Genomic DNA, 27,041 nt, shown 5'->3' with positions numbered 1-27,041 from the left:
TCTAAGAGAACTACGTTATACAAAATGGAACCCTAAATCTAAAATGGAGTAGCTAATGTCAGACACATAATATTCCATTATTTCACATTCCTTTCAATTCCCTCCTTTGATCCCAAGGATATTTACTTTCCTGGGATCACTCACTATACCAAATTTGCCTTTTCAGCATGAACGACTTCTGGGAATCTTGGCTGGATTCTGGATTCTGCTTTATTTTCAATCCTGTTGTTTTCCCAATTATACAGAATATTATTTTTATTGAAAGGAATGCGCACAAGGCCAGGAGCAAGATCATTATAATGAATATTCCTGCCTTTTTAAAGAAACCCACAATACTAGGCCACAATCCTCCCAGAGATCCAGAAAAAGGATCCCAAGCATCTCCCATGTGTTGCATTTGGTTCACCAGGGACATTCTCTCATTGTGGTGGGCTTCTATTTGGTCATGGTAATCAGGAACAGTAATCTCTCCAATAGCCTTAGTAAGATTTTTCATGAATGTGCAACACATATCTGCTTGTTCATGTAATATACATAGCCCTGCAACAATATTGCCCATCTTTTCCAATTGTAGGTTTGTCATTTCTTGCAACAGTCTTATTTTATAAGTTTCCTCATTTAGATCAGTAATGTCTTTGTCAGTTTTATTTATCCAAGACATTACCAGACTTGAAAATTCATCTACTCTGGTTAGGGCATTAATACTTCCTCCTGGGAGTAAAGTCAGTAATTTTTCCCATAGACTTGTTACATCTCGTTTGGATCTTATTTTCAAACTCCCTGAAGGTTTATTCATTTCCATCATGGTTTCTCCACTTGCTACTCCCATATAAGGAACCATGTACATAAGGGAACACCATCCCCCTGTGTTTCTATCGGTGGGATATGGGATGGTGGTATGACAAGCCAGTCCACAACAGACCATAAATCCCTGGGGAAGGTGTGGTGCTTCCACCACCTCCTCCCCATCCATAGGAGTTCGTAGACCCGTTAGGCACATCCAATCTACAAGAGGTACAAACTCAGATTGGGGAATATCCACGGAGTACTTACATTATGTAGGGAGGAGAGAACCTGGTTGACAGTGTCATTGGGCTTCCTCATCCTAAAACAATGGCTTATGTTATACAAACTCATATTTCCTACTCTCTCATCTCCGTTATTCATCTCAGTAAGTTTAATTCCCAATCCTTCAATTTCTAAGGACTTGTCCTCCTCCCATGCCGCACACTTCCATGGTGCCTATGGTCATCATCGGGAATACCCCCGTCCCTGGAAGTTGTGGAGAAACTTGGGGTTCTGCTTGGACTTTTACTTGTGTGAGGGCGATATGTTTCATTTCTTCCTCCAAACTTGGGGCAGTAATCTCTTCCTCATCACCACTCTCTCTGTCAGGTTGCTGTTCTTGTATAGTTTCAGCCTGTTGAGCTGTCTTGGCAGCCTTAGAGGCTTCTAACTTCTTTGAGTCTGTCCTAGTCCGAGGGGCAGTAAGCACCCGCTGTGCTTCTATTAAACGCAACTGCTCCTGTTGTTCCCTAGCAATTTTCTCCAACTCAAGTTTCCTTTGGTCGAGGTCACTTTTTCGTGCCAAAATCTCCTCCTTTTCCCTCTTAAGTTGCTCCCCATAGTCCCTCACCTCTTGGGCCTGTGCATCTAGACTTTGTTTATGTTCATTCATCTGTTCGTGTTTTAATTTTATTTCCCTCTGCTGTTCCCGAAGGCGTCTCGCGTCTTCTTCTATTTCATCTCTCTTATTTCTCATGTCTGCTATCCTTGTTTGAGTACTAACTGAGTCTAAGTCCCTTTGCAACTCCTCAAACTCCCTTTTTATATCCGCTCTTCTCTGGGCTTCTCTTATTCTCCTGTCTTCTTCAAATGCCCTTTTATCTGCCTCCTCTTTAACAAAAACATAAGACGGTGGAGTTGGCGCGGTTGGCACTGGGGGTGGGCGCCTGGTAAAAGGTGGAGGAACTTCCCTAGTAAGGGCAGTACCTTGGTCCAACTCCGCATATTTCTTTTCATATTTTTCCACTAAAGGTCTCCACTTCTTACAACATTTTTTCATATACTCCGTATCCCAGTCCCCTGGTGGATATATGTTCTTTCCTATTCCACACATTTTCTCTACCTCATACCATTGTTCCCTATTCGTGGGACCCACGGGACTATATCCTGACATATGCAACTGGTGGCTTCGTTTCATTATCAAGTCCCAAAAAGGATCACAATATACAATTGGTATTTCACTCTTAACAAACTCTATAGGGGAGGGTTGATTCAGCTTACCTTCTGAATCTTCCTTCCCAAATTTATTACCCATGTCGGTACTCTGTTTTTCAAGTCCTCCTAAAATATTTGGGACACTGGTAAAGAAAAGGGACAGACAACTAAGGTTTGTCCTGTCCTTTGTACAATCTCCTTCACTTCGCCCGGGGACAGGCCTTCTCTAAGACCTTCCTGCGGGGTGAACGGTATTTGATTGTGTATATTCACTCGTTGCACTCTAGTGCAGGGGGACTGTTTTTTGGGATTAAACGGGTAAAATCTCCTGTTGCCTAATTGGGTTGGACTTCTATGTCCTCCCGGCCATACAGAGATTAGGGATAACTTTGACCCGTTTGCTAAGAAAGTTAAACCTGTTTTGCACTGAATACAGGAGGTCTTTGGCACAGAGTATGACATGCAATCACTGTTTAAAAAAAAATAACAACAATCAATCTTATATTATACAATACATTGTGTTCTATATCATTCAAAAGGTTGCAACAGATTAAATCACATCAAATTCAAACAATACAAAACAAGAAATGAGCTCTTTTGTACTTGGGGCTCCACTCTGTCCGTCCTTCTTCAGGGAGCAATCTGCTGCTACCCTGAAATATTCTTATAATAGTTTATAGTCAGACAACCCGTCGGACTCTCCCTATCCTTTATAACCGCAACCTCTGCAATGCGCACAACAGAACTTTAAAACTAAAAATTAAAAATTATCCGAGGTGCTACTGAGCCAGGCAAAGAACACAAAAACACCCAAATATTAAAATTCGAGAATAAGTGTGCGGCCTTACCTGGTCAATCAGTACCCCACTTCTGGTACCAGTTCTGTAAGGTTCGGTTCTGGTTCCGTTGCCTAGGCTGGACCTTGGATAGTTGGATTAGTATAACTCCCTCACCAGTCGGTCAATTGAAACACAGACACCATATGCTGTATTAAGAATTGCAACTTGCTATATTTGTTACAGAGTTTTATACACACACACAGATACAGAAGTTCCCTCCTCTTTACATGTTCAGAGAAAAGGGGAACAAGTTCACAAGTTTCAGTCTTACAAATTTCAGTGAATTTGAGGAACACTTGTTAAGCTTCAGAGAATTTGCGGAACACGTTACTTGCATACAGAATGCCTGCGCCGGAACTAGCCGTTTAACACATAATCTATTTGTATCTATGACAAAACCGCAAAACTTAAATGATAGAATAATAGCAAAAAATAAAAGTACATATTGCAATGTCTCTAAGAGAACTACGTTATACAAAATGGAACCCTAAATCTAAAATGGAGTAGCTAATGTCAGACACATAATATTCCATTATTTCACATTCCTTTCACTGCCGATGCCCCCACCACCTCAACGTGAATGTGCCCTTAGTGTCTACCCGACACTAGAAAACAATCATGTGTTATGATCCTCTGCTCCTGGATATGTTCCAAAACCCGCTCCGTGAGGAAGTAAATACAACAAAACTAGCAGAGCGGAGTATAGGACGCATTATTAGAGATCAGGCTCTCGTGTTTTGGAACATAGCCAGGAACAGAGGATCGCATTATTAATAACATGCGATTGTTACCTAGTGTCGGGTAGACACTTAATAAATGTGAGTGTTATTTCTTTGGAAGTTTTCCTTTCTTCTTCCCCTTAATTGTCGGTGGTTCATTGTGGGTGAAATACTGACAGGTGGAGAGATTGAAATCAGCAGAGTGGAGAGAGATACAACATCACGCTATTGCAGACTTGGAAACATATCATCCACATGGGTTGGAGGAGATATAAACAGGCTGAGAAGTTGGAGTCCACAGAGTAGAAATAATCCAAATATTTAATTCTGTGCAATTGCTGGTTTATAATTTTACCAGCCACAAATGGTGAGGTTGGTGAGTCACTTTAGAACTTTTTTGATGAAAGGAGCACATTAGCCATCTGAATCTAAGGCCTCGTACACACGACCGAGTTTCTCGGCAAAAACCAGCAAGAAACTTGCTGGGTTTTTTTTGCCGGGGAAACCGGTCGTGTGTACATTTTTCGACGAGGAAACTGTTGAGGAACTCGTTGAGTCAAAAAGAGAGCATGTTCTCTATTTCCTTGACGGGAATGGAGAAAATTGGCTTGTCGAGTTCCTCGACAGCCTAACAAGGAACTTGACTAGCAAAACTATGTGTTTCGCCCATCAAGTTCCTCGGTCGTGTGTATGAGGCCTCAGAAGTGTTGGATCACGCTGTTTCAGCTTTTTGATTGAGAACTGGGATTTGGGTTTTGGAATTGTTTGTTTTGATTGAGAACTGAATTTTGGGTTTCGGAATTGTTTGGACTTTTTTTGCACAGATGCACTTTGGGGGATATTAAGTGATTTTTTTGGTTTGTTTTTGGTTTAAGAAAATATTTCCATAAATAACCATATATAGAAAAAAAATGTACTCATAATTATGGCACGTATATGGTCATGCACAGTTTAAAGATTAGGGGCCAGATCCACAAAAACGCCGCGCAACGTAACTTTTCGGATTTAAGTTACACCGCCGCAAAATTCCCAAGTTAGGTGCCGATCCACAAAGCACTTACCTGGAAATTTGCGGCGCTGTAACTTAAATCCGACCGGCGCAAGGCGTTCCTATTCAAATGGGCGAGTCCCATTTAAATTAGGCGTGCTCCCGCGCCGGACGTACTGCGCATGCTCCGTCGGGTAACTTACCCGACGTGCATTGTGCTAACTGACGTCGCTCCGGCGTCCAGCGCCATTCACGAACGTCTTACGCAAACGACGAAGAATTTAAAATTCGACGCGGGAACCACGGCCATACTTAACATGGCTTAAGAGAACTAAGGCTGAGCCCTAGTTTTACGCGGCGTAACTCGACGTAAACTACTTAGATTTAGAGCGACGGGCCCGTCGGAACGTTCGTGGATCGCCGTAAGTGTTCATTTGCATATTCTAGGCCGGCCGCAATGGCCTCGCCACCTAGCGGCCGGCCTAGAATTGCATCCTTAAGATCCGACAGTGTAATTCAATTACACATGTCGGATCTTCTGCCTATCTATGGTAAACTGATTCTGTGGATCAGTTCCATAGATAGAAACAGGGATACGACGGCGTATCAGTAGATACGCCGGCGTATCCCTTTTGTGGATTACCCCCTAGGTGTATATAAATTCAGTATTTTTCTTGAGTTTTATACACTTATTTTTTTTATTTACCACATGGTAATTAACATTTTTTTTGCAGTTACATTTTTTTTTTTTTACACACACTATTATCTATGGATTTGAGAGTATTGTTTTCAACACATTGAATGTTACGTTATCACAGACATTTATTCAGTGAATAAGCACTTGCACTTTATTTAAATTATTAAATACAATATTTTTAGTTTCACTCTATTTCACATATTATCAATATTATTTAAGTTATTCCACATATAAGAGGAGGGGTAGATTGTTTCAATGAAGGGCTGAGATTTTTGAACCATATAAAGTCCATCTTTTCTAGCATTAATACATATTTGCTACAAATTGTTAACATAATTGTGGATATTCCAGAGCTTTGCACTGCAAACATATTTATTGCATTATCTACTAGTATTTTACTAGGATTGAGCGGCAGCATTCTCAATTGGGATCCACAATTGTCCAGGTAGTTCTGTGGCGCTGATTCCTATTTTATGTTGTGTCCTTTAACCACTTGCCTACTGGGCAATTTTAAACCCTTACTGCCCAGGCCAATTTTCAGCTTTCAGTTCCGTCACATTTTGAATGACAATTGCGCAGTCATGCAACACTGTACCCATATGAAATTTTTATCATTTTTTTCACTCAAATAGGATTTTTTTGGTGGTATTTAACCTCCCTGGCGGTATGATTCTTTCAGAAAAAACATGCTAAAAGCGGTACCATTATTTGCAAGGAAATTTGGCGTTTTATATTGTAGGTCTGTAATTTTTAGAAATAACTCACTTAAATCTGACCAAACAAGATTCTAATAGGCATCCCGTGTATTACATTTTTTTAAAAACAAAATTATAAATTATAATATAATAAATAATTATAAATAATTATAACAAATAATAATATAATTATAATAAAAATTATTCAATAATGTAATCAAATCAAAATCACTGAAATTTGCTCAGTTGCAGAATTGTCGCTGTCATTACTTTTATTTTTTTATGACGAATTTCCCCACAAATCGCTATCGCACAATTCTGCAAGTGATTATAATTTATTATCGCTGTTTTTTAGCTGATCTAAAACTATTTTTGACATAAAGGGACACTTTTGGTTGCTATGGACAATCTACAGTTTGCAGGGAGAAAAAAAGGTTTTTATTATATAAAATGACATGCAGGACACTGGGCAGACCACTAGGGACAGGGGGGGTGTGTTTTTTTTACATACAGTACTGTAATCTATAAGATTACAGTATACTGTGTGTATAGTGTTTGTTTACGTTTTTGAATTTGGCGCCGTTCTCCGTCCCCGTGCGTCGTAACGTCGCAGGGAACGGAGATCGGCGTCACACGGAGGCACTATGTGAATCGAGCGAGGTCCCGCTCGCTCACACAGCGCGGTGGCATCGCTGGATCCAGGGACAAGGTAAGTAAAAAGTGCCTGTGGATCTAGCGAGGCAAGCCCGTGACTGACACGGGGTTACCGATAGTAGCAAGAAAATCTAACCCCGTGTCAGTCTCGGGAAGACCGCCAGGGAGGTTAATCACCCATGGGTTTTTTATTTTTTTGCTAAACAAACATACATAACATGAATAATAAAACATCCATAGAGTATTACACTGTTGTAGTTTCTATATTCACATGGGGAATCACTAACCGAGAGGAAAATTTTGTATATTAAGCGCAGAGGACTCAGGAGTGTCTGCAGTTTACCAATAGGAGACCCAAGGCTGGGGTGATCATGAATAAGCACTAATTGGAGTGTGAAACGTGTAGGCTGTTTTCCTTGAGTTCTGCTGGTTTTGTAGTGCATTTTTGATCCATTTTTTAAAATAAAGACAACCTTATGTTTTTTCTGGAGTGCGGCTGTCCATCCCATCTTTCCTCATATCAATTGCTTCGTGCATTGCCAGCACCATTGATTTCTTAAATTGCTGCTGATCTTCTCAACACACCCACCTGGAGTGGTTACTCCCTTCTCTTGATCAGCCACATGCGGTTACGGTAAGTGTCTCTGATATCAAAGGTGGAGGACCCATTTCCCTATTTGTCATCACTTCTTCTTGGGTGCATATCTGTTTGAAGTCTCCAATAAATAATAGATTGACAAACTGTCTGCTATAACTGTATTCCATCGCTTGCAGTGTGGGACTCACCATTGATGTTTTAGTGTGAGGTTCACTGTTTGTGTTCCTAATTGACTTTAGTGACATGGACATTTGGTATGTCATTCATTTTTGTTTGATGGAACTCGCATGTATCATTTTGGTCCAATAGTGTCTTGTCACACATTTTTGGTTCTAATTGATTATTTTTACGATTCAATTACATTTTTGTATTACTTTTATTATTGTAGATGTTTCTTTCACTCCAAGTATCTATCATACGATGCAATATAAAGTGGAGTTTCCATCCCAAATTTTTTTTTCATTATCGTGCTCATTAGACCTAAAAATGAAAAAAAAATGTTTTACTCATCTGGAAATGCCTGTCCCACGAAATCTGCCTTTGGAATCACCTAGGATTCTGACATCATCTCCCTCTAATGCTCCTAGGAAATGTGTGTCATCATTTTCCAGGATGCAGTGCGCTACCCAATCATCACTCCCCATCCAAAACTTCCAGGAAGTAAGTGCTTGTGGGCTTCACAATGCCCACAAGCAAAATGACAATGGTGTGGACATAGTTTTATAAACTATCTGTTTTGAATAACTATGCGGAGCGGTGGCGGATTGTAAAATAGTAAGTGACCGGATTTATATTATAAAAACGCATGATGAAAGGACATACATTTAAAAAATGCTAATTGTGGTTGGAACCCCGCTTTAATATAGTAGTTTGTGCATGTGATTCACATGACATTTGCACTTAGTAAGTTGCAGCGCAGCTCGGTTTGTTTATATCTGTTCTGGTGTGTGTATCTCACATTAGAGTTGCAGCAGCACATTCACCAAATTTATCACTCTATACTTTACATATGGTGTCACTTTAGACAGTGCAGTATTTCACTTTGAAACATACAAGAAAGACTGAAAAAAATGAAAACCTTTTTCATAGTTTGTTATAAAATTTTGCAAACAGGTAATTTTTCTCCTTCACTGATGTGCGTCTGTTGAACAGAAAGTACACACATACAAAAAGTTGTCCCATTCCTGCTGTACCGGCAGATTTTCAATATGTGTGTACCAAGCTTGTTTCGTTGTATTATTTGTAAATAACCACTTCCATACAGGGCACTTATACACCTTCTCGCCCAGACCAATTTTTAGCTTTCAGCGCTGTTGCACTTTGAATGACAAATGTGCGGTCGTGCTACACTGTACCCAAACAAAATTTTTATAATTTTTTTACCCACAAATAGAGCTTTCTTTTGGTTGTATTTGATCACCTCTGGAATTTAGAAAAAAAAAATTTTTTTGTTTCTATTATAAAACATTGTAAATAAGTACGTTTTCTCCTTCACTGATGGGCACTGATAAGGTGGCACTGATGGGCACCGATGTAGTGGCATTGATGGGCACTGATGATGGGCACTAATATGCGGCACTGATAGGCGGCACGGATGAGCACTGATAGGCGGCACGGATGGGCACGGATAGGCGGCATGGATGGGCATGGATAGGCGGCATGGATGGGCAAAGATCGGCAGCACGGATGGGCAAGGATAGGTGGCACGGATGGGCATGGATAGGCGGCATGGATGGGCATTGATAGGTGGCATGGATGGGCACTGATAGGTGGCATGGATGGGCATAGATGGGCACTGATAGGTGGCACTAATGTATGTGTTGTACTAATGAATGCCAATCAGTGCCAAACAATGCCTGCCAATCAGTGATGCCCATTGTGGGCACTGATTGGCATCCATTATTTCTGTCATTGTCATCCCTGGTGATATAGGGTGGCATACCTGTGTTTTGCCTCCCTGGTGGTCTAGTGGCATCCCTGGTGGTCCAGTGTGGGCATCCTCGGGGGGCTGTGCAAATAATCGATCAGCACAAAACCCCCTGTCAGAGGAGCAGCCGATCGGCTCTCCTCTACTTGCGTCTGACAGACGCGAGTGAGGAAAAGCCGATTACCGGCTTTTCATGTTTGCATCGTGATCAGCCGTGATTGGACACGGCTGATCACGTGATAAAGAGTCTCCGTCGGAGTCTCTTTACCTAGATCGGTGTTGCGGGGCGTCAGACTGACACCCTGCAACAACGATCACCGCGATGCGCGCCCCCGGCTCAATATCCTGAGGACGTCATATGACGTCCACTCAGGATATTGAAACCACTTTGCCGATGTCTTTTTGCATAAGGCGGGTGGCAAGTGGTTAACAAGTATCACTTTCATGCCATTAAAGTGTTACTAAACCCACAACAGTAAAATCAGTCTGTATATGCAGTAACTCATGCTTGTTATACACACTAAGGAACCTAAGGGGTTAGTCCTCTGCATTGTGTAAAAAGGCTAAAATAATTCACGAAAATATAGGCATTGGTGACTCATCCAAGGCAGTCAGAGGTAGGTGGCAAAAAGCAATCCTGCATTAGTCACACTAACCAAATCATCTTATCCAATTTGATGGTAGTCATAGATATAATATTAAATACTACTATCTGCATTCCTCTGAATTAATACTGCATATCAAAAATGGGAGAGAAAGAATTGGTCAGAAAGGAATAAGGATAAATATGACTGCAATTTATTAATTATCCACATAAAAACACATTAAATAACACAAGAAGTGCCAGTATCTCCACAGCACTAGTAAAATTAGACGTTAGTCTACACAAGGACAAGTGGCCACCACAACCATACACACAGCTTACATACACCTACAGGAATCAAAGAACTGGGGCATGATAAAGAATATATAAATCACAGGGCTAGATTGAGGATAATATAGCCGCAAAAAAATCTATGAAGCTAGTTACAGTTCCAATCAATTCTATCACCAGTTCATAGAGGACTAATTCCACATGGAGATGAAGTAGAATAAACTACAATTCAATGGTAGACAGTAGCAAGTGAGTCATTGGAAACACTGCTAGTTTGGCAGTGATAGGTGTGATTACCATATAGTAGGATCTGTTTGAACCAAGCAAGGATTGCTGTAGAGGCTGCAATCAGCAAGATGTACCATACTTCGGTACAGCTGAAAACAAGATCACAATATCAGAGACTGCTTATTGCTTAGATCTTACCACCCTTGGAAAATAGTCAGTTTCTGTAGATTTCAGAAATTCTTCTGGTTACAGAAGCCGGCGTTTTTGCAAATTCCTTCAGCAGTAGGATAGGAAGTGCGCCTTCAATTCAGGTCCTCTGCATACAAAAACCAGAGGGTTGAGTTCCAGGGTGAATAGATGCCTTTGTAATGTCTTTGAATGCCAGTAGATGGCAGTGTAGATAGGCAATAAGAAGTCAGCATGCAGTTTCAAATACTTGCTGTATATCTCAAGGTAATGTCCATGCAGTGATGTATGCTGCAGTGTAAATAAATTCTCAAGTTGGGAGAAAAGGCCCCCAGTAAGGATATAATCAGGTGGCTGAAATGGTGGTCAGTCCTGCTTCATCGCTGATAAGCGTAATGCTTACATGTTTCGATCCTAACAGATCTTCATCGAAGCATAGATGTGTGTTCAAGATCTCCTATTAAGTAGCCCAGGGTAATTAGTAATTTTTTGATTTCAGCTGGGTTAATTAGAAATCAGATACATCCAACACAGTGACATTCAAGACAAACAGACTAACTAGTGGAGTGATATGGTAGCATATTGCCCGAATTTTTTAAAAACCCAAATAAAAAATAAAAATAGTGAATATAAAGAATAATTATCTTATCACATTAGAAATAAAGGTTGTATAGCAGGATATATCCTGTTAATTGGGAGAATGACACTGGTTTGAGGAAAAATTGTATAAGTAAATCTAGGGGGTATATCAGCCAATGAGGTTATTAACCATTTAAGTCGCAGAGGGATATTTTACATAGATTTCCATTCCTCACTCAGTGCCATATCTCCCAATTTTGCACACAGGTATTGCATATAGTCTGAAGGCACTCAGGTATAGGTCTCATATACAGACAGATCAGGAAAGGGAGAGGGGGGGAGGAGATGGAGTATTGTGGGGTGAAGTGGGGCAGGGGGTTTAGCCATAATAGAATAACAGATTGTCAGTAATAGATGCCTTTTTCACCAAGACATACATAATACTTAGATTGAACGTTTTTTCCAAGTCATCCCATTAAGGGGAGTGTATATATAGGCAAAAGATCAGCTAGACTTAAACAGGATAGGATGATCCACAGTAGTATTCTATTCAATATGGCAGCATAGGTCATGTACCCTAGGTAATTTAAGCTGGGCATAGAGGGTATTTCAACAACCATAGTATTACCTGGGACCCATCAAAGGGGTCTAAGGGGTCTAAGGGTCCAAGAAGACCGCTAGATTGCATTCATTGTTTAACCCCTGAGGCTGGAGACTGCCTATATTGAGATATACAGCAAGTATTTGAAACTGCATGCTGACTTCTTATTGCCTATCTACACTGCCATCTACTGGCATTCAAAGACATTACAAAGGCATCTATTCACCCTGGAACTCAACCCTCTGGTTTTTGTATGCAGAGGACCTGAATTGAAGGCGCACTTCCTATCCTACTGCTGAAGGAGTTTGCAAAAACGCCGGCTTCTGTAACCAGAGGAATTTCTGAAATCTACAGAAACTGACTATTTTCCAAGGGTGGTAAGATCTAAGCAATAACCAGTCTCTGATATTGTGATCTTGTTTTTCAGCTGTACCGAAGTATGGTACATCTTGCTGATTGCAGCCTCTACAGCAATCCTTGCTTGGTTCAAACAGATCCTACTATATGGTAATCACACCTATCACTGCCAAACTAGCAGTGTTTCCAATGACTCACTTGCTGCTGTCTACCATTGAATTGTAGTTTATTCTACTTCATCTCCATGTGGAATTAGTCCTCTATGAACTGGTGATAGAATTGATTGGAACTGTACCTAGCTTCACAGATTTTTTTGCGGCTATTTTATCCTCAATCTAGCCCTGTGATTTATATATTCTTTATCATGCCCCAGTTCTTTGATTCCTGCAGGTGTATGTAAGCTGTGTGTATGGTTGTGGTGTCCACTTGTCCTTGTTTAGACTAACGTCTAATTGTACTAGTGCTGTGGAGATACTGGCACTTCTTGTGTTATTTAATTTGTTTTTATGTGGATAATTAATAAATTGCAGTCATATTTATCCGTATTCCTTTCTGACCTATTGTGTAAAAAGGCTGTTTGATCCTGTCTTCTCTGATCCTCCCCTTCTTCCACTGACCCCAGAACATGTATGGATAAGACACAGCCTTTGGGGTCAGGCTGCACATGCTGAGTTTGGTGTGTATTGCTAGAGAGGTATGAAAGTAGTTGGATGAATCCGCGCAACAGAACCAGAAATATAAATATATGTCCAGCGAAAAAATATATATATAGAAACAGAGATAGAAAAAACCCTAAATATATATAGTTCAAATATAAAATGGGTGAATAAGTTAAAGGAATTTTTTAGGTGGCTGCTTATCCTACCTAGGTGGGATAATGAATGGAGTTGAAAAAGCTAGTAGAGTTGGCGCCAGCCTAGCAAATTCTTATAGTGTGAGTGTACTTTCCAAATGCGTGCTCTAAAATGACCATAAATATGGAAAAAATTTATAAATATAAAATAACTATAAATATAAAGAGTAAATGATGAGAGATTAAATTAAATTAAATACAAAAAGTGCATGTGAATAGTGCTATGAATAAAAACAGTCCATGTGCAACTGTGTTCTCTTTAAAGGAGTGCTGGATTTTGCATAGTAAAAAGTGCTTTGTGCCAAATTCAATGCTGTTGACGGTGCATGCCCTGTGCGGCACTTCGGCAATTTCTCGTCCCCTGTGTTGCTGCTGAGGTTTCCAATGTTAGCTCATATAGAAAAGAGAGGAATCCCAGTAGTGTGATACCATTTAAAAAACGTTTTGCCTTTATTGATAAAACTAGGTACTCACAATTTAGGCAGATTTAACAAGCGATGTAAAAGACCGTTTTTCGGAAGTGTAAACCACCCGGGAGGCCAATAATAAGTGGAATCGATTCGCTATTTTCCAGATTAGGAGCCTACATTGATCAGTTTTTACAACCACTAGTGAAGGAGGGACAATCATATCTTAAGGACAGCAGACAATTAATCAATGAATTAAAAAGTGTGGAGGTGGAGGAAAATTACATACTGGTTACAATTTATGTAAATTCATTGTACACAAATATAGTTCAAGAGGATGGGACACAAAGTGTTAAATGGGCCCTCTATAATCAAACCAACATTAAAGAAGAACACATACAGTACATCATAGAAGGCCTGAGGCTGGCAATGAGCCATAACTATTTCTGGCATAAAGGGGAATTTTTTACCCAAACTAAAGAAATGGCATTGGGGGCCAAATATGCCCCCAGTGTAGCCAACATTTTTCTAAACCATTGGGAGGCTGAACAAATATACAGCACCCAAAAGACAAATCTCAAACTGTACCGTAGGTATATAGATGATATTTTAATCATTTGGCGAGGCACAGAAGAAGAATTACAATCTTTCTTTGATGAAATCAACCATAACGCCTATGGGATCACTTTCTCAGGTACTTGGAACAAACAGACAATCGATTATTTAGACTTACAATTGTTTAAGGAAAATGGAAATATATATATATTCCAACCAAGAGCTGTCACCATAAACAGTGGATAAGCAATATCCCAAAGGGACAGCTAATGAGGATCTACAGAAATTGCAGTAATGCCAAGGATTATGAAACCCAGGCAAACTCTATCATAAATAGGAATGTGACCGTAAAGGGCAGTGCCCTGACACCCAGCCGCCACTGCATTTACCCAGTGCGCTGTTAGGGAGATATAACGTCCCTGACCATGCTTACTGGTCCACGTATCCGTAGTTAGGTGGACCTTGGCACAGATGGCGTTGCGCAGTGCACACCTGATTTTGTCCCCCACTTGGTTGTGAAGGGAAGGGATGGCTCACCTTTAAAAGTAGTGGTGGCTGGGCACGACGTACTGTGGGACAGCCAATGCCATCAGGCTTTTAAAACTCTGCGTCTCCACCAGACGGAATGACAGCATTTCAAAGGCCAGTAATTTTGAAATGCTGGCATTCAGGGCCAGGGATCGCGGGTGGGTAGAGGGGTACTTCCTCTTACGCTCCAGTGTTTGGGAGATGGAGAGCTGAATGCTTCCATGGGACATTGTGGAGATGTTTGGTGACCCAGGTGGTAGTGTTGCTTGCCGGTCCTCCAATTGAGGGGTGGCAGGTGGCACTGTCACAACGTTTATGCCTCGCTTCAGGCTCTGATTGCACAACGTGCAAACCACGCCTGTCTTGTCATCAGCATATTGTGTGAAGAACTGCCACGCTAGGGAACTCCTTGGACCTGGCTTTGGTGTGCTCGGTCCCTTGCTGCATTGGGCAGTAGCAGGCGTACTGTCTAGGGGACGGACGCTCCGCTTTGGCACCCTGCTCCCTCTTCTGCTGTGCTGGTGACTCTGTGCGACCGCCGCCTCTTCCTCCGAACTGCATGGGTCACCTGCATGACGTTGATTCCATGTCGGGTCGAGGACCTCATCGTCCTCCACATCATCTTCCACCCAGTCTTCACCACTGCCCTCCTTGTCGGTCTGCACAATTGCAAAAGCACCAGCTGGCAACTGTGTTTCATCATCATCATGCAAGACGTGCTGTGATGGTCCCCCCATGAACTCATCCTGAAATATAATTGGTTGGGCATCGGTGCACTCAATCTCTTCCCCTTCTGGGGCTGGGCTAGGTGGATGGCCCTCGGAACACATGCTAACAGACTCATCAAAAAGAAGAAGAGACTGCTGCATGCTTTGGGGCTCAGACTGCTTGGCTGATTTGCAAGGGGGTGAGGTGAAAGACTGATGGTGGACATCGGCTGCAGGCGCCAACTCTGAGCTTTCAGCACAAGACTGGTTGGAAAACAATGTGAAGGAACTGGAGGCACTGTCAGCAACCCAATCTACTACCGCCTGTTCTGCTCCTGGCCTCAACATTCGTAGAGCTGGATTAGGCCCGACCAAATACCGCTGCAGGCTCTGTCGGCTACTCGCACCTGAGAAAGGTGTTTCACTTGTGCTTGTAGCTGGCACAGATCGACCACGTCATCTCCCTGTAACAGGAGCTCCACCAGCAGCACCACGACCGTGGCCACGTCCCTTATTTGATGTTTTCCTCATATTTCTCAAATTTAGGGTCTTGCCCTAATTTTGAGAAATTTTAAATACAAAAAAGTGTAAGCTGGTGAAATAAGCAGAGATTCACCTATATATTTCTCTAGCTATAGCAATAAGCAGGAAGCCAGCACTAAACAATTTACTGCACAGACAGTATATCACAGGGGAAAGGTGGAGTGCTGGTGAAATGGGCAGAGATTCACTTATATATTTCTCAAATTTAGGGTCTTGCCCTAATTTTGAAAAATTTTAAATACAAAAAAGTGGGGGGGGGGACAGGTGCAGTGCTGTTGAAATATACAGTCACCTATAGATTGCTGACTGCCCCTATAGGAAAAATATTTCAGGAAACTCTCCCTGACTATGTACTTGACAGAAACACAGTATATCACAGGTGCACAGGTGGTGTGGCAGGTGTAGTGCTGTTGAAATACTCAGTCACCTATAGGAGTGCTGACTGCCACCATAGAAAAAATATTTCAGCAAACTCTCCCTATGTACTTGACAGAAACACAGTATATCACAGGTGCACAGGTGGTGTGGCAGGTGTAGTGCTGTTGAAATACTCAGTCACCTATAGGAGTGATGACTGCCACCATAGAAAAAATATTTCAGCAAACTCTCCCTATGTACTTGACAGAAACACAGTTTTTTACAGGTGCACATGTGGTGTGGCAGGTGTAGTGCTGTTGAAATACTCAGTCACCTATAGGAGTGCTGAGTGCTGACTGCCACCATAGAAAAAATATTTCAGCAAACTCTCTCTATGTACTTGACAGAAACACAGTATATCACAGGTGCACAGGTGGTGTGGCAGGTGTAGTGCTGTTGAAATACTCAGTCACCTATAGGAGTGCTGACTGCCACCATAGAAAAAATATTTCAGCAAACTCTCCCTATGTACTTGACAGAAACACAGTATATCACAGGTGCACAGGTGGTGTGGCAGGTGTAGTGCTGTTGAAATACTCAGTCACCTATAGGAGTGCTGACTGCCACCATAGAAAAAATATTTCCGCAAACTCTCCCTATGTACTTGACAGAAACACAGTATATCACAGGTACACAGGTGGTGTGGCAGGTGCAGTGCTGTTGAAATACTCAGTCACCTATAGGAGTGCTGACTGCCCCTATAGTTGAACAAAATTCCTAAACTATATGAAGCACAGCAGATGTCACAGGAATAGAGTGCTTGTTGATATTTCTGGAGCAACATACACCTAAAATTGTCCCTATGATTCAGCAACCTTTCCCTCACATAAGTGAAGCAGTGACGAGCCAGATGCCATAAGATGATGCAGATATCAAAGCAATAAAGTGTGCTTCTTGATATTTCTGGAGCAGTATAACAGCATAGACCTAACACTGTCCCTGAGCAAATTCAGCAACCTTTCCCTCACATAAGTGAAATACAGTGAAAACGAGCCAGATACACCTAAGACTTTCCCTAAGCAGCAGATTCCAGCAGCCTTTCCCTATCTAGAGTGAAGCAGAGTGACGATCTGTGCTGTGTGCCTCTATCTAATATAGACGCACGTCACATGATGGGTCACATGCTGCACTGGCCAATCACAGCCATGCCATAAGTAGGCATGGCTGTGATCAGTTCCCAGTCACAGTAGTAACACGAATGGCGATTGGCTGCCGTGCCAAAACATACCCGAACTCCGAACCCGAACCCGGACTTTTTCCAACTATTCGGGTCCGGGTTCGGGAAAAACCCAAAGTCTGTACCGAACCCGAACTTTACAGTTCGGGTTCGCTCAACCCTAATTACTGGTTCTCAAAAAGTGTCAGTGTCAGAATGTCCGCCGCAATATCGCAGTCCCACTATAAGTCGCTGATCATCTGCATTACTAGTAGAAATTTTTTTTATTGAGAATTCCGGTATATATCCCAAAGTTTGTAGATGCTATAACTATTGCACAAACCAATCGATATACAAAAATATGTAGCAGAATATATATTGGTCTAAATTTATAAATACATTTTATTTTTATTTTTATGGATATGTTTTATAGCAGAAAGTACAAATATTGTATTGTTTTTAATTGTCAGTCTTTTTTTGTTTATAGCACAAATAATACAAAAAATGCAATGGTGATCAAATACCACCAAAAGAAAGCTCTAATTGTGGGGAAAAACATAAAAAAATTATTTTATTGGTCTAAATTTATGAAGAAATTAGCTTTTTGTTTTTTGTTGGATATATTTATAGCAGAACATAAAAATATATAATTGTTTTAATTGTCAGTCATTTATTGTATAGCACAAAGAATAAAAAAACACAGTGGTGATCAAATACCACCAAAAGAAAGCTCTATTTGTGGGGGAAAAAATTCCAATTTTATTCGGGTACAGCGCTGCATGACCGCTCAATTGTCAGGTATAGTTTAGCAGTGACGTATCACAAAAAATGGGCTGGTCATTAAAGTGGTTGTAAACCCCATTCGTGAAAGTTGAACTGAGCACATATATCTGTAGTGTTTACGTGCCTCTCTCTCTAAAGCTCTAAGGGGTTGGTTCACTTTGCACTACAAGTGCACTTGGAAGTGCAGTTGCTGTAGATCTGAGTGGAAGATCTGAAATGAGAGGAAGCTCTGTTGATTTTATCATCCAATCATGTACAAGCAAAAATGCTGTTTTTTATTTTCCTTGTATGCCCTCCTCAAATCTACAGTGATTGCACTTCCCATAGGAGTTGATTTACTAAAGACAAATCCACTGTGCACTACAAGTGCAGTTGGAAGTGCAGTCACTAAAGAACTGAGGGGACGTGCAAGGAAAATAAAAAACAGAATTTTTGCTAGGATTGGATGATAGAAATCAGCAGAGCTTCCCCTCATTTCAGATATACAGCAACTGCATTTCCAAGTACACTTGCAGTTCACAGTGCATTTGCCTTAGTAAATCAACCCCATTGTGTCGTTTCTCTCTTGTGCTCTGTTCCTCTGTTATCAGCATGAGTCACTTCTGACAAGTTCTCCTACACACAGGGCTGCCATTAGGGGGGTACAGGCAGTACACCTGTAAGGGGCCCGAATGGCAACCCCCTTTTTTTTGTAAGGGATCTATTTTTTTTCTTAAAGGGCCCAGAGGTCCCGGATGGCTACCCCCCCCTTTTTTTTATATATATATATATTTTTTATTTCTTTCTTTTGTAGAAACCCCCCCCCCCCCGCTTCTCCTCAATTCGCGGCAGCCCCCCGCTTCTCAATTTCAGGCGGCAGCACCCCCCAGTTCTCTGCTCTAGGGGGCCATGCCTGAAGCTGTGTAAGGGGCCCCATAATTCCTGATGGCAGCCCTGCCTACACATGAGATAACATGAGCTAAAAATTTGTGTCGGGGAGGTTAGAGTGAGTGAGTCTATTCAGACTACAGCTCGGCATGTTCCTTTGTTCCTCTGCCTATGTGGAGGAGGGGTATCCCTTTTCACCAATCAGCTCTCACTCGGTGTAAGCCCCACCCACCCCTATGTGCTGCTGAAAAAGGAGGAATGATTTTTAACGTGATCTGCACTTTCCCATGTGTGTAGAAAGCTGATGACAGCAAATATACAAGTAAAACTTATGTACTTTAGGATTATTTGTTTCATCTCTGTATATCTTCTGAGGCTATTAACGTTAAGGAGGGGTAAATCTTCCGGAGGTCAAGTGGTTAAAAATGTTTTATGCTTGTACATGTGCATTAGAATGATATGATTTTAATTAATACAACATTAAGAAGTCAGTTATAGCTTTAAAATGAGTCCCTAACATGAGTCCTGTATGGATCAGTACTTGTTTCTTATAGTCTAATTTGCTCTATATATATCCCCCCCCCCCAAAAAAAAACTTTTGATGTGATTGTAGATTTGGATATGGCTTCTCTCCTGTGTGAATTTTCTAGTGTTGAGTAAGATGTTCCCTTTGTATAAAGAATATGTCACAGTTTGAAGATGTAAAATGGCCTTTTCTCCCATATGAATCCTCTGGTATATAGTAACATTAGAACTATGTAAGAAGCACTTTCTATAATCTGATCATTGAAATGATTTCTCTCTTGTGTGAATCATTTTATGTGTATTAAGATTAGAACCTTGTGAGAAGCACTTGCCACATTCTGAGCATTTAAATAGTTTTTCTCCTGTGTGAATTCTCTGGTGTGTAAAAAGATTTTGCTTATAAAAGAAGCACATGTCACATTCTGAACATTCAAATGGTTTCTCTCCTGTGTGAATCCTCTTATGCATATTAAGTTTAGAACCTGCTGAGAAGCACATTCCACATTCTAAACATCTAAATGATTTCTCTCCAGTGTGAATCCTTTTATGAACATTAAAATAAGAATTATCTGAAAAGCACTTGCCACATTCTGAACATTTAAATGGTTTTTCTCCAGTGTGAATTCTCTGGTGTGTAACAAGACTTGACATATAAGAGAAGCACTTGTCACATTCTGAACATTTGAATGGTCTTTCTCCTGTGTGAATTCTCTTATGCATACTAAGTGTAAAACCATCAGAGAAGCACATTTCACATTTTGAACATTGAAATGTTTTTTCTCCTGTGTGAATTCTCAGGTGTTTAGCAAGAAGATCACTTTGTAAAAAGGACTTGTCACATTCTGAACATTTAAATGGTTTCTCTCCTGTGTGAATTCTCAGGTGTTTAGCAAGAAGATCACTTTGTAAAAAGGACTTGTCACATTCTGAACATTTAAATGGTTTCTCTCCTCGGTGAATCTTCTGGTGTTTAGTAAGAGTACCATTTTCTGAGAAGCACTTGCCACATTCTGAGCATTTAAACGGTTTCTCTCCTGTGTGAATTCTCAGGTGTTCAGTAAGTTTAGAATGATATGAAAAGCACTTTCCACATTCTGAACATTTAAATGGTTTCTCTCCTGTGTGAATTCTCAGGTGTTGAGTAAGTTTAGAACGATCTGAGAAGCACTTGCCACATTCTGAACATTTAAACGGTTTCTCTCCTGTGTGAATTCTCAGGTGTCTAGCAAGATGATCACTTTGTAAAAAGGACTTGTCACATTCTGAACATTTATATGGCCTCTCTTCAGTGTGAATCCTCAGATGAACATTGAGATTGTATTTAGAAGTAAATATCTTCTGGCACTCAGAGCACGGATACACATTTTCTCCTCTTTGACTCATCTTGTGTTAATGTCAATCAGTTTAGTTGTGATTTTTCTTTTCAACAATAGATGTTCAATTTACAGCTGAGCTTAGTAATTTGCCTATATGAAAAATAAAAAGAGATGTTTACACAGATGTTATTATTACCAACAGACTGAGAAGTATAGCTAAACAACTTTACTGATTTTTAGATTATTAAATTAAGCGTGAACACTATAGTCCAAATCCATTTCAGATCCTTCAACACAAAAAAAATGATGTGTTGATCATCCCAAAATATATATCAAACCCTCATATATACATGCATCCTGGCTGAACAGGAAAGGGGGTACAAGTTTGCACACCCTCCTGAACCTTCTTCCCTCCAGAGGGCTGAAAAATCTGCAGAATTTTTACAATTGACGTTAGTGACATTGAGGTTCAATATCTCTCAAGTCCAGAACATTTTGGCCTTTTGTGCCTATGTGACTCATCTTGTGTTAATGACAATCAGTTTAGCTGTGATTTATTCAAAAATAGGTGTTTGGTTTACAACTGAGCTTAGTAATTTACCTATATGAGAAATAAAAATAGATGTGTAAACAGATTTGTAATATCACCAACAGACTGAGATGTATACAACATTACAGATTTTTAGATTAATAAGTAAAAGTGTACACTATAGTTTGTCATTATGATGACCATAGCGGTTGTTATTTATAATAATGACTAGTCATGATGAGTACTTATGATCCAATTGTCATTAAATCATAAAAGTTTATTTTTTATTCGAAGTATAACTAAAAGCAAAGCTTTTTTTGTTTGTTTTAGAGTGAAGATGGATGGGAAAACTGTTTTAGTGCAGTCTATGCTTCTGTTAGGGAAATTCACATTCTCTATTTGTTCTGTTTACCATTATCATTGAAAGTGAAAGTAAAAGGAACCACACATTTTGGACTGTCCCTAGAAAAGTAATGGAGGGGACATTTTCAAATGCGGACACAAGTTCTGGTGACCTGTGGACACCCAAGGAATTCACGTAATTAGCAGGGATTTTCTTTAACTTCCTACTTGGCTATGGAACAAAAAGTGAAGGTAAATCTCCCCAATTGGACAAACATGGCAAAAAATAAATGGACTTCCACCAAGTCAACAGGATTTCAGTTACCTTTATATGTTACAGTGCTACAGCAAGAAAACTGGGGGACTGATCTGTAAACCACTAGTTATGTCTAAAGCTGAGTATATTCATAGTATATTCACAGTTTTTTTTTTGTTCATCTTGTGGGTTAAATGAAAACAGAATTAATAGATTCTCCCTTCCACATAAGCAAGGTGAATGGAGGAATCCGCGTCACTGCAATTGAAGTGAATATTCATGCAATTTATAGAGTAGAGATTCTTAGCTCCTTTCGCAACTAAGCCTAAATGTCTTTTTTACACATATTTTTAATCATATAGAGTTAATCAGAGTAGATATTAGAAAAACATGTATATCTAATCACAACACGTAAAATGCTCTCAATAGAAAAACATCTTTGTATCTAATTTCTGCCTCACTTTCATTCATATTAAAGTGCATCTAAAACCCAAATTGTATATGTTGCTACTAATAATTCTTGCATTGATTTTTTCCAGACTATATTTTTTCCTTTTTTACTTTGTGATATATATTTTGAACGGTGCTATCCTTTGTTTTCATTGATCATCCCAGTCATTAGCATTTTAATACTGGGAGGGGATATACAGTATTGGGAAGGATCCTTAAACTAAACAGTATGATAATTTGCTCAATAGATACCAAAACAAGGATGTCATTGTGAATGGAAATGCTTAGAAACGTTTTGGTCTTTTCCAAAGATTATTGTTTTATCTGAACACTTGTAGATAAAATTTGTATGGCTTCTTAATAAACATTGAGATATAGGACCCATCCTGTACCCAATTAAGTTGCCCTATGTGAAATTTGGAGAAAGAATAGATTTGGTATCGTGACATACTAAATCTATTTATATACACATTTTTGATAAAAAAAACAAAGAGCTTACTATTACAAACCTTCTGAACATTCATATGCTCCACTACAAATATTCACTTCAAATATTCCAACAAGTATAAAACAAATCCATGCCCATTCTGAATATCTAATCAAGTGCCAATAAAACAGGTAAACATGAATTTTCTTTTTAAATGATTGGATAATTTAAGTAAATATTGATGTAATTTATAAAGTAAGAATTCTCAGCTCCTTAAGCCAAAGCCCCATACACATGATTAGATTTCCTGCAGATTTTTGTCTTCAGGTTTACCAAAACCATGTAGTGCAAGGTCCTCCCTGATTTCATACAAATTAAAACTCTTAAGGTTTGACCTCATAATATATGGTTTTGGTAAATCTGAAGACAAAAATCTTCAGAAAATCTAATGCCGCGTACACACGATCGGTTAAACCGATGAGAACGGTCTGATGGACTGTTTTCATCGGTCCAAACCGATCGTGTGTGGGCGCCATCCGTTATTTAACCATCGGTTAAAAAAAGGGAACTTGTTTTAAATTTAACCGATGGATACCTAACCGATAGAAAAAAAACGATCGTTAGTAGGCACGACCATCAGTTAAAAATCCACGCATGCTCAGAATCAAGTCGACGCATGCTTGGAAGCATTGAACTTTATTTTTTTCAGCACGTCGTTGTGTTTTTACATCACTGCGTTCTGACACGATCGTTTTTTTAACTGATGGTGTGTAGGCACGACGGACCATCAGTCAGCTTCATCGGTTAACCGATAAAAACGGTCCATCAGACCGTTCTCATCGGACGGACCGATCATGTGTACGCGGCATAATAGTGTGTATGGGGTCTAAGGCTCAATGCACACTAGCATTTTTGTAAGCTCCTAGAGGCTAAATAGTGTTTTCCTATGTGTCCATGCACACTACTGTAGGCTATTAGCATTTTTTGAGCTTCAGCTTCTAGGAGCAGGAAAAAATTGTTTTTGTAGAGTTTCTTGGAGAGTTTTCCAGCAGAAATGCTCCTAACTGCTTCTACAAGCTCCTAACTGCTTCTACAAGCTCCTAACTGCTTCTAAAAGCTAGTAAAATGCCACTAAGGTTCCATGCACACTGGGCTTAAAAAAAGTCTGTGGGAGCTGCGGTGGCTCAACGCGATTGGCACTGCGCTGACAAGCCATTCACCTCTGCAGCTAGGGGTTCAGATCCCACCCCCTCCCACAAAAACCACCACACTTACACGCACTCGAAATTGGGTTAACATGCACGCACTTTGACCACGCGGTCTCTAAAATGAGAGGCAAAGGACTAAGGGGGCTGGTTGAGCAGGCTAGATCCTCTCACTCCCTTATAGGGAGTCCCTCTGCCCCGTTGGGCTTCAAAGCGGAGAAAGTAGGGCGTGCTGTGTGGGAGGACCCCCTCACACACCCGCCATTGCCACCCGGGGCATGGAGAAAGGTGGCAGATTGCCTCTGGGGGAGGCCTGCCTACCCCCAACTCCTGCAGTCCGGCTCCTCTCTCGAGTACACGCACGAAATACACTTTAAAAAAAAAAGAAGTCTGTTCTCTTGGCAGTAAAATCGCTCATATAGAGCATTTTTGTACAAAGTTTAGATGAGTTTTGGAGAGTTTTAAATTTTTTCTGCCAGTACCGTATATAATCAAGTATAAGCCGAGTTTTTCAGCACATTTTTTTGTACTGAAAATGTCCCCTCGGCTTATACTCGAGTCACCCTTTTGCGCCTGATCTCCCAGACCTTGGGGACCCGGTACACATGTAGCCCAACTCTTCCTCTACAAGCGTGTAAAGTTTTTTGTCTGGGGGACCTACGGCTGGGGAGCACCGATTTTTCAAAGTCGGGCACCCCTTCCATAGACTCCCATGTTAAACGTCAGTCTAGTCATGGACACAGTGAGGCATGGGCATAGTGAGGCATGGGCACAGTGAGGCATGGGCACAGTGAGGCATGCACATGGACACAGTGAGGCAAAGTGAGACACAGTGAGGCGTGCAGATGGACACCCTAGGCTTATACTCGAGTCAATAAGTTTTCCCAATTTGTTGTGGTAAAATTAGGTGCCTTGGCTTATATTCGGGTCGGCTTATACTCGAGTATATATGGTAAGCTCCAATTAGAAACACGAACCAGAAGGTTTTTTTTCCTGCCTCACAGGCTCCATGCACACTGGGCTTTAAAAAATGCCTGTTCTCTCTGGAGTAAAAAGCGCTCATATAGAGCATTTTTTGTACAAAGTTTATGGACGTTTAGGGGAGTTTCAAATTTTTTCTTCCTCCAAGCTCCAATCAGAAATGCGAATGAGAAGGATTTTTTTTTCACCTCTAAACATTAAACTCAAAATATGCCTCTTAATGTCCTAATGTACATGGACACATAGGATAACATTGAACTGCTTCTACAGGCAAAACACAAAACACCTGTAGAAGCAGCGTTTTTTAAAACCAGTTTGCATGGAGCCTAATGCCGCGTACACACCATCACTTTATGTGATGAAAAAAAATGACGTTTTTTAAAAACGTCACTTTAATTGACTGTGTGTGGGGGAAAACGTTGTTTTATGTCTTGTAAAAAACGACCAAAAAAAATTGAAGCATGCTTCAATTTTATGTGTCGTTTTTCAAAAGTGCACTTTTTACTTCACAGAAATTGACCGTGTGTAGCAAAAACGTCGTTTTCTAAGACGTTTTTTCATCCACGCATGCCCAGAAGCTACTTATGAAGCAAGCTTCAATGGAAAACGTGGTGGAACGTAACCTCGCTTTGCTAGAACATTGTGAGAAAACGATGGTGTGTAGGCAACTTCGTCTTTGAAAATTGAAGTTTCAAAAACGTAATTTTTTACTTCACAGAAAGTGTCGTTTTTTTTCATCACATAAAGTGATGGTGTGTACGGGGCATAAGGCTCCATGCACACTGGAATAAAAAACGAGGCTTCTACAGGAGTTTTGTGTTCTGCCTGCAGAAGCAACACATTGTTATCCTTTGTGTCCATACACATTAGGCTCCATGCACACTGGACTTGCACACTCTACAACGTAGATTCTACAGGCGTTTGACGTTTTTTTCTCCTGCCTCTAGAAGCACTTCTATTGTGCTCTTTGTGTCTTTGCACATTATTGACTGCTACTGGCGTTTTCTGTCAGGGACGTTCAGAGGCAGGGAAAAAAAACCTTCTCTATCGCGTTTCCTGGAGGAGTTTAGGAGCTGTAAAAACGTCAGTCTCTCCTAAACTCCTCTTATCTCTTCTGAACGTCAAGTGCCAACGTTTTTTTAGGTGTGTTGTGGGAGTAAAAACTTTTGCAGAGGGGAGTGTAGTGCAAAAAACGCCTATAAACTAAACTCTCATAGACTCGCCTAAACTTTGTACAATATGCTTTCATTTTGCGTCTTTTATGCCACGTTTTTCAAGCTAAAAACTTTGACGTTTTTTCTGCTCCTAGTGTGCATGGAGTCTTAGGATGTTTACAGGCATATTTTTTAGAACAACGTTAAGGCTCCATGCACACTAGACTTAAAAAACGTTGATTCTATAGGCGTTTGACGTTTTTTTCTCCTGCCTCTAGAAGCACTTCTATTGTGCTCTATGTGTCTTTGCACATTATTGACTGCTACAGGCGTTTTCTGTCAGGGACGTTCAGAGGCAGGAAAAAAAAACCTTCTCTATCGCGTTTCCTGGAGGAGTTTAGGAGCTGTAAAAACGTCAGTTCCTCCTAAACTCCTCTTATCTCTTCTGAACGTCAAGTGCCAAAGTTTTTTTAGTTGTGTTGTGGGGGTAAAAACTTTTGCAGAGGGGAGTGTAGTGCAAAAAACGCCTATAAACTAAACTCTCATAGACTCGCCTAAACTTTGTACAATATGCTTTCATTTTGCGTCTTTTATGCCACATTTTTTAAGCTAAAAACGTTGACGTTTTTTCTGCTCCTAGTGTGCATGGAGCCTTAGAGGCAGAAAAAAAAACCTTCTCATTCGTGTTTCTGATTGGAGCTCACTGGCAGAAAAAACGTAAAACTCTCCTAAACTCGTCTAAACTTTGTACAAAAAATGCTCTATATGGAATTTTTTTTCTCCAAAAAGAACCGACTTTTTTAAGCCCAGTGTGCATGGAACCTAACACCTTTTTTTTAGCTTTTTTCCAAAAAATAATCTATGTACAGCAAAATGCT

The 27,041-nt window shown here is 40.4% G+C and overlaps 1 protein-coding gene across 1 annotated transcript in view; it reads right to left on the bottom strand.

Moving 5' to 3' along the window:
- LOC120933403 (zinc finger protein 665-like) overlaps positions 1 to 20,970 on the bottom strand; it is a 62,862-nt gene extending 41,892 nt beyond the window's left edge. Inside the window, exon 1 of the mRNA XM_040346611.1 lies at positions 19,772 to 20,970. Within this exon, the coding sequence (XP_040202545.1) occupies positions 19,772 to 20,886 (1,115 nt within the window). The 5' untranslated portion in view covers positions 20,887 to 20,970. The remainder of the gene's footprint in view (positions 1 to 19,771) is intronic.
- Between the last annotated feature and the right edge of the window lie 6,071 nt (positions 20,971 to 27,041).

The sequence above is a fragment of the Rana temporaria genome, chromosome 3 (assembly GCF_905171775.1).
Source record: "Rana temporaria chromosome 3, aRanTem1.1, whole genome shotgun sequence".
NCBI lineage: Eukaryota > Metazoa > Chordata > Amphibia > Anura > Ranidae > Rana > Rana temporaria.
Note: the sequence above shows the minus strand (reverse complement) of the source record. Positions and strands in the feature narration are given on the sequence as shown.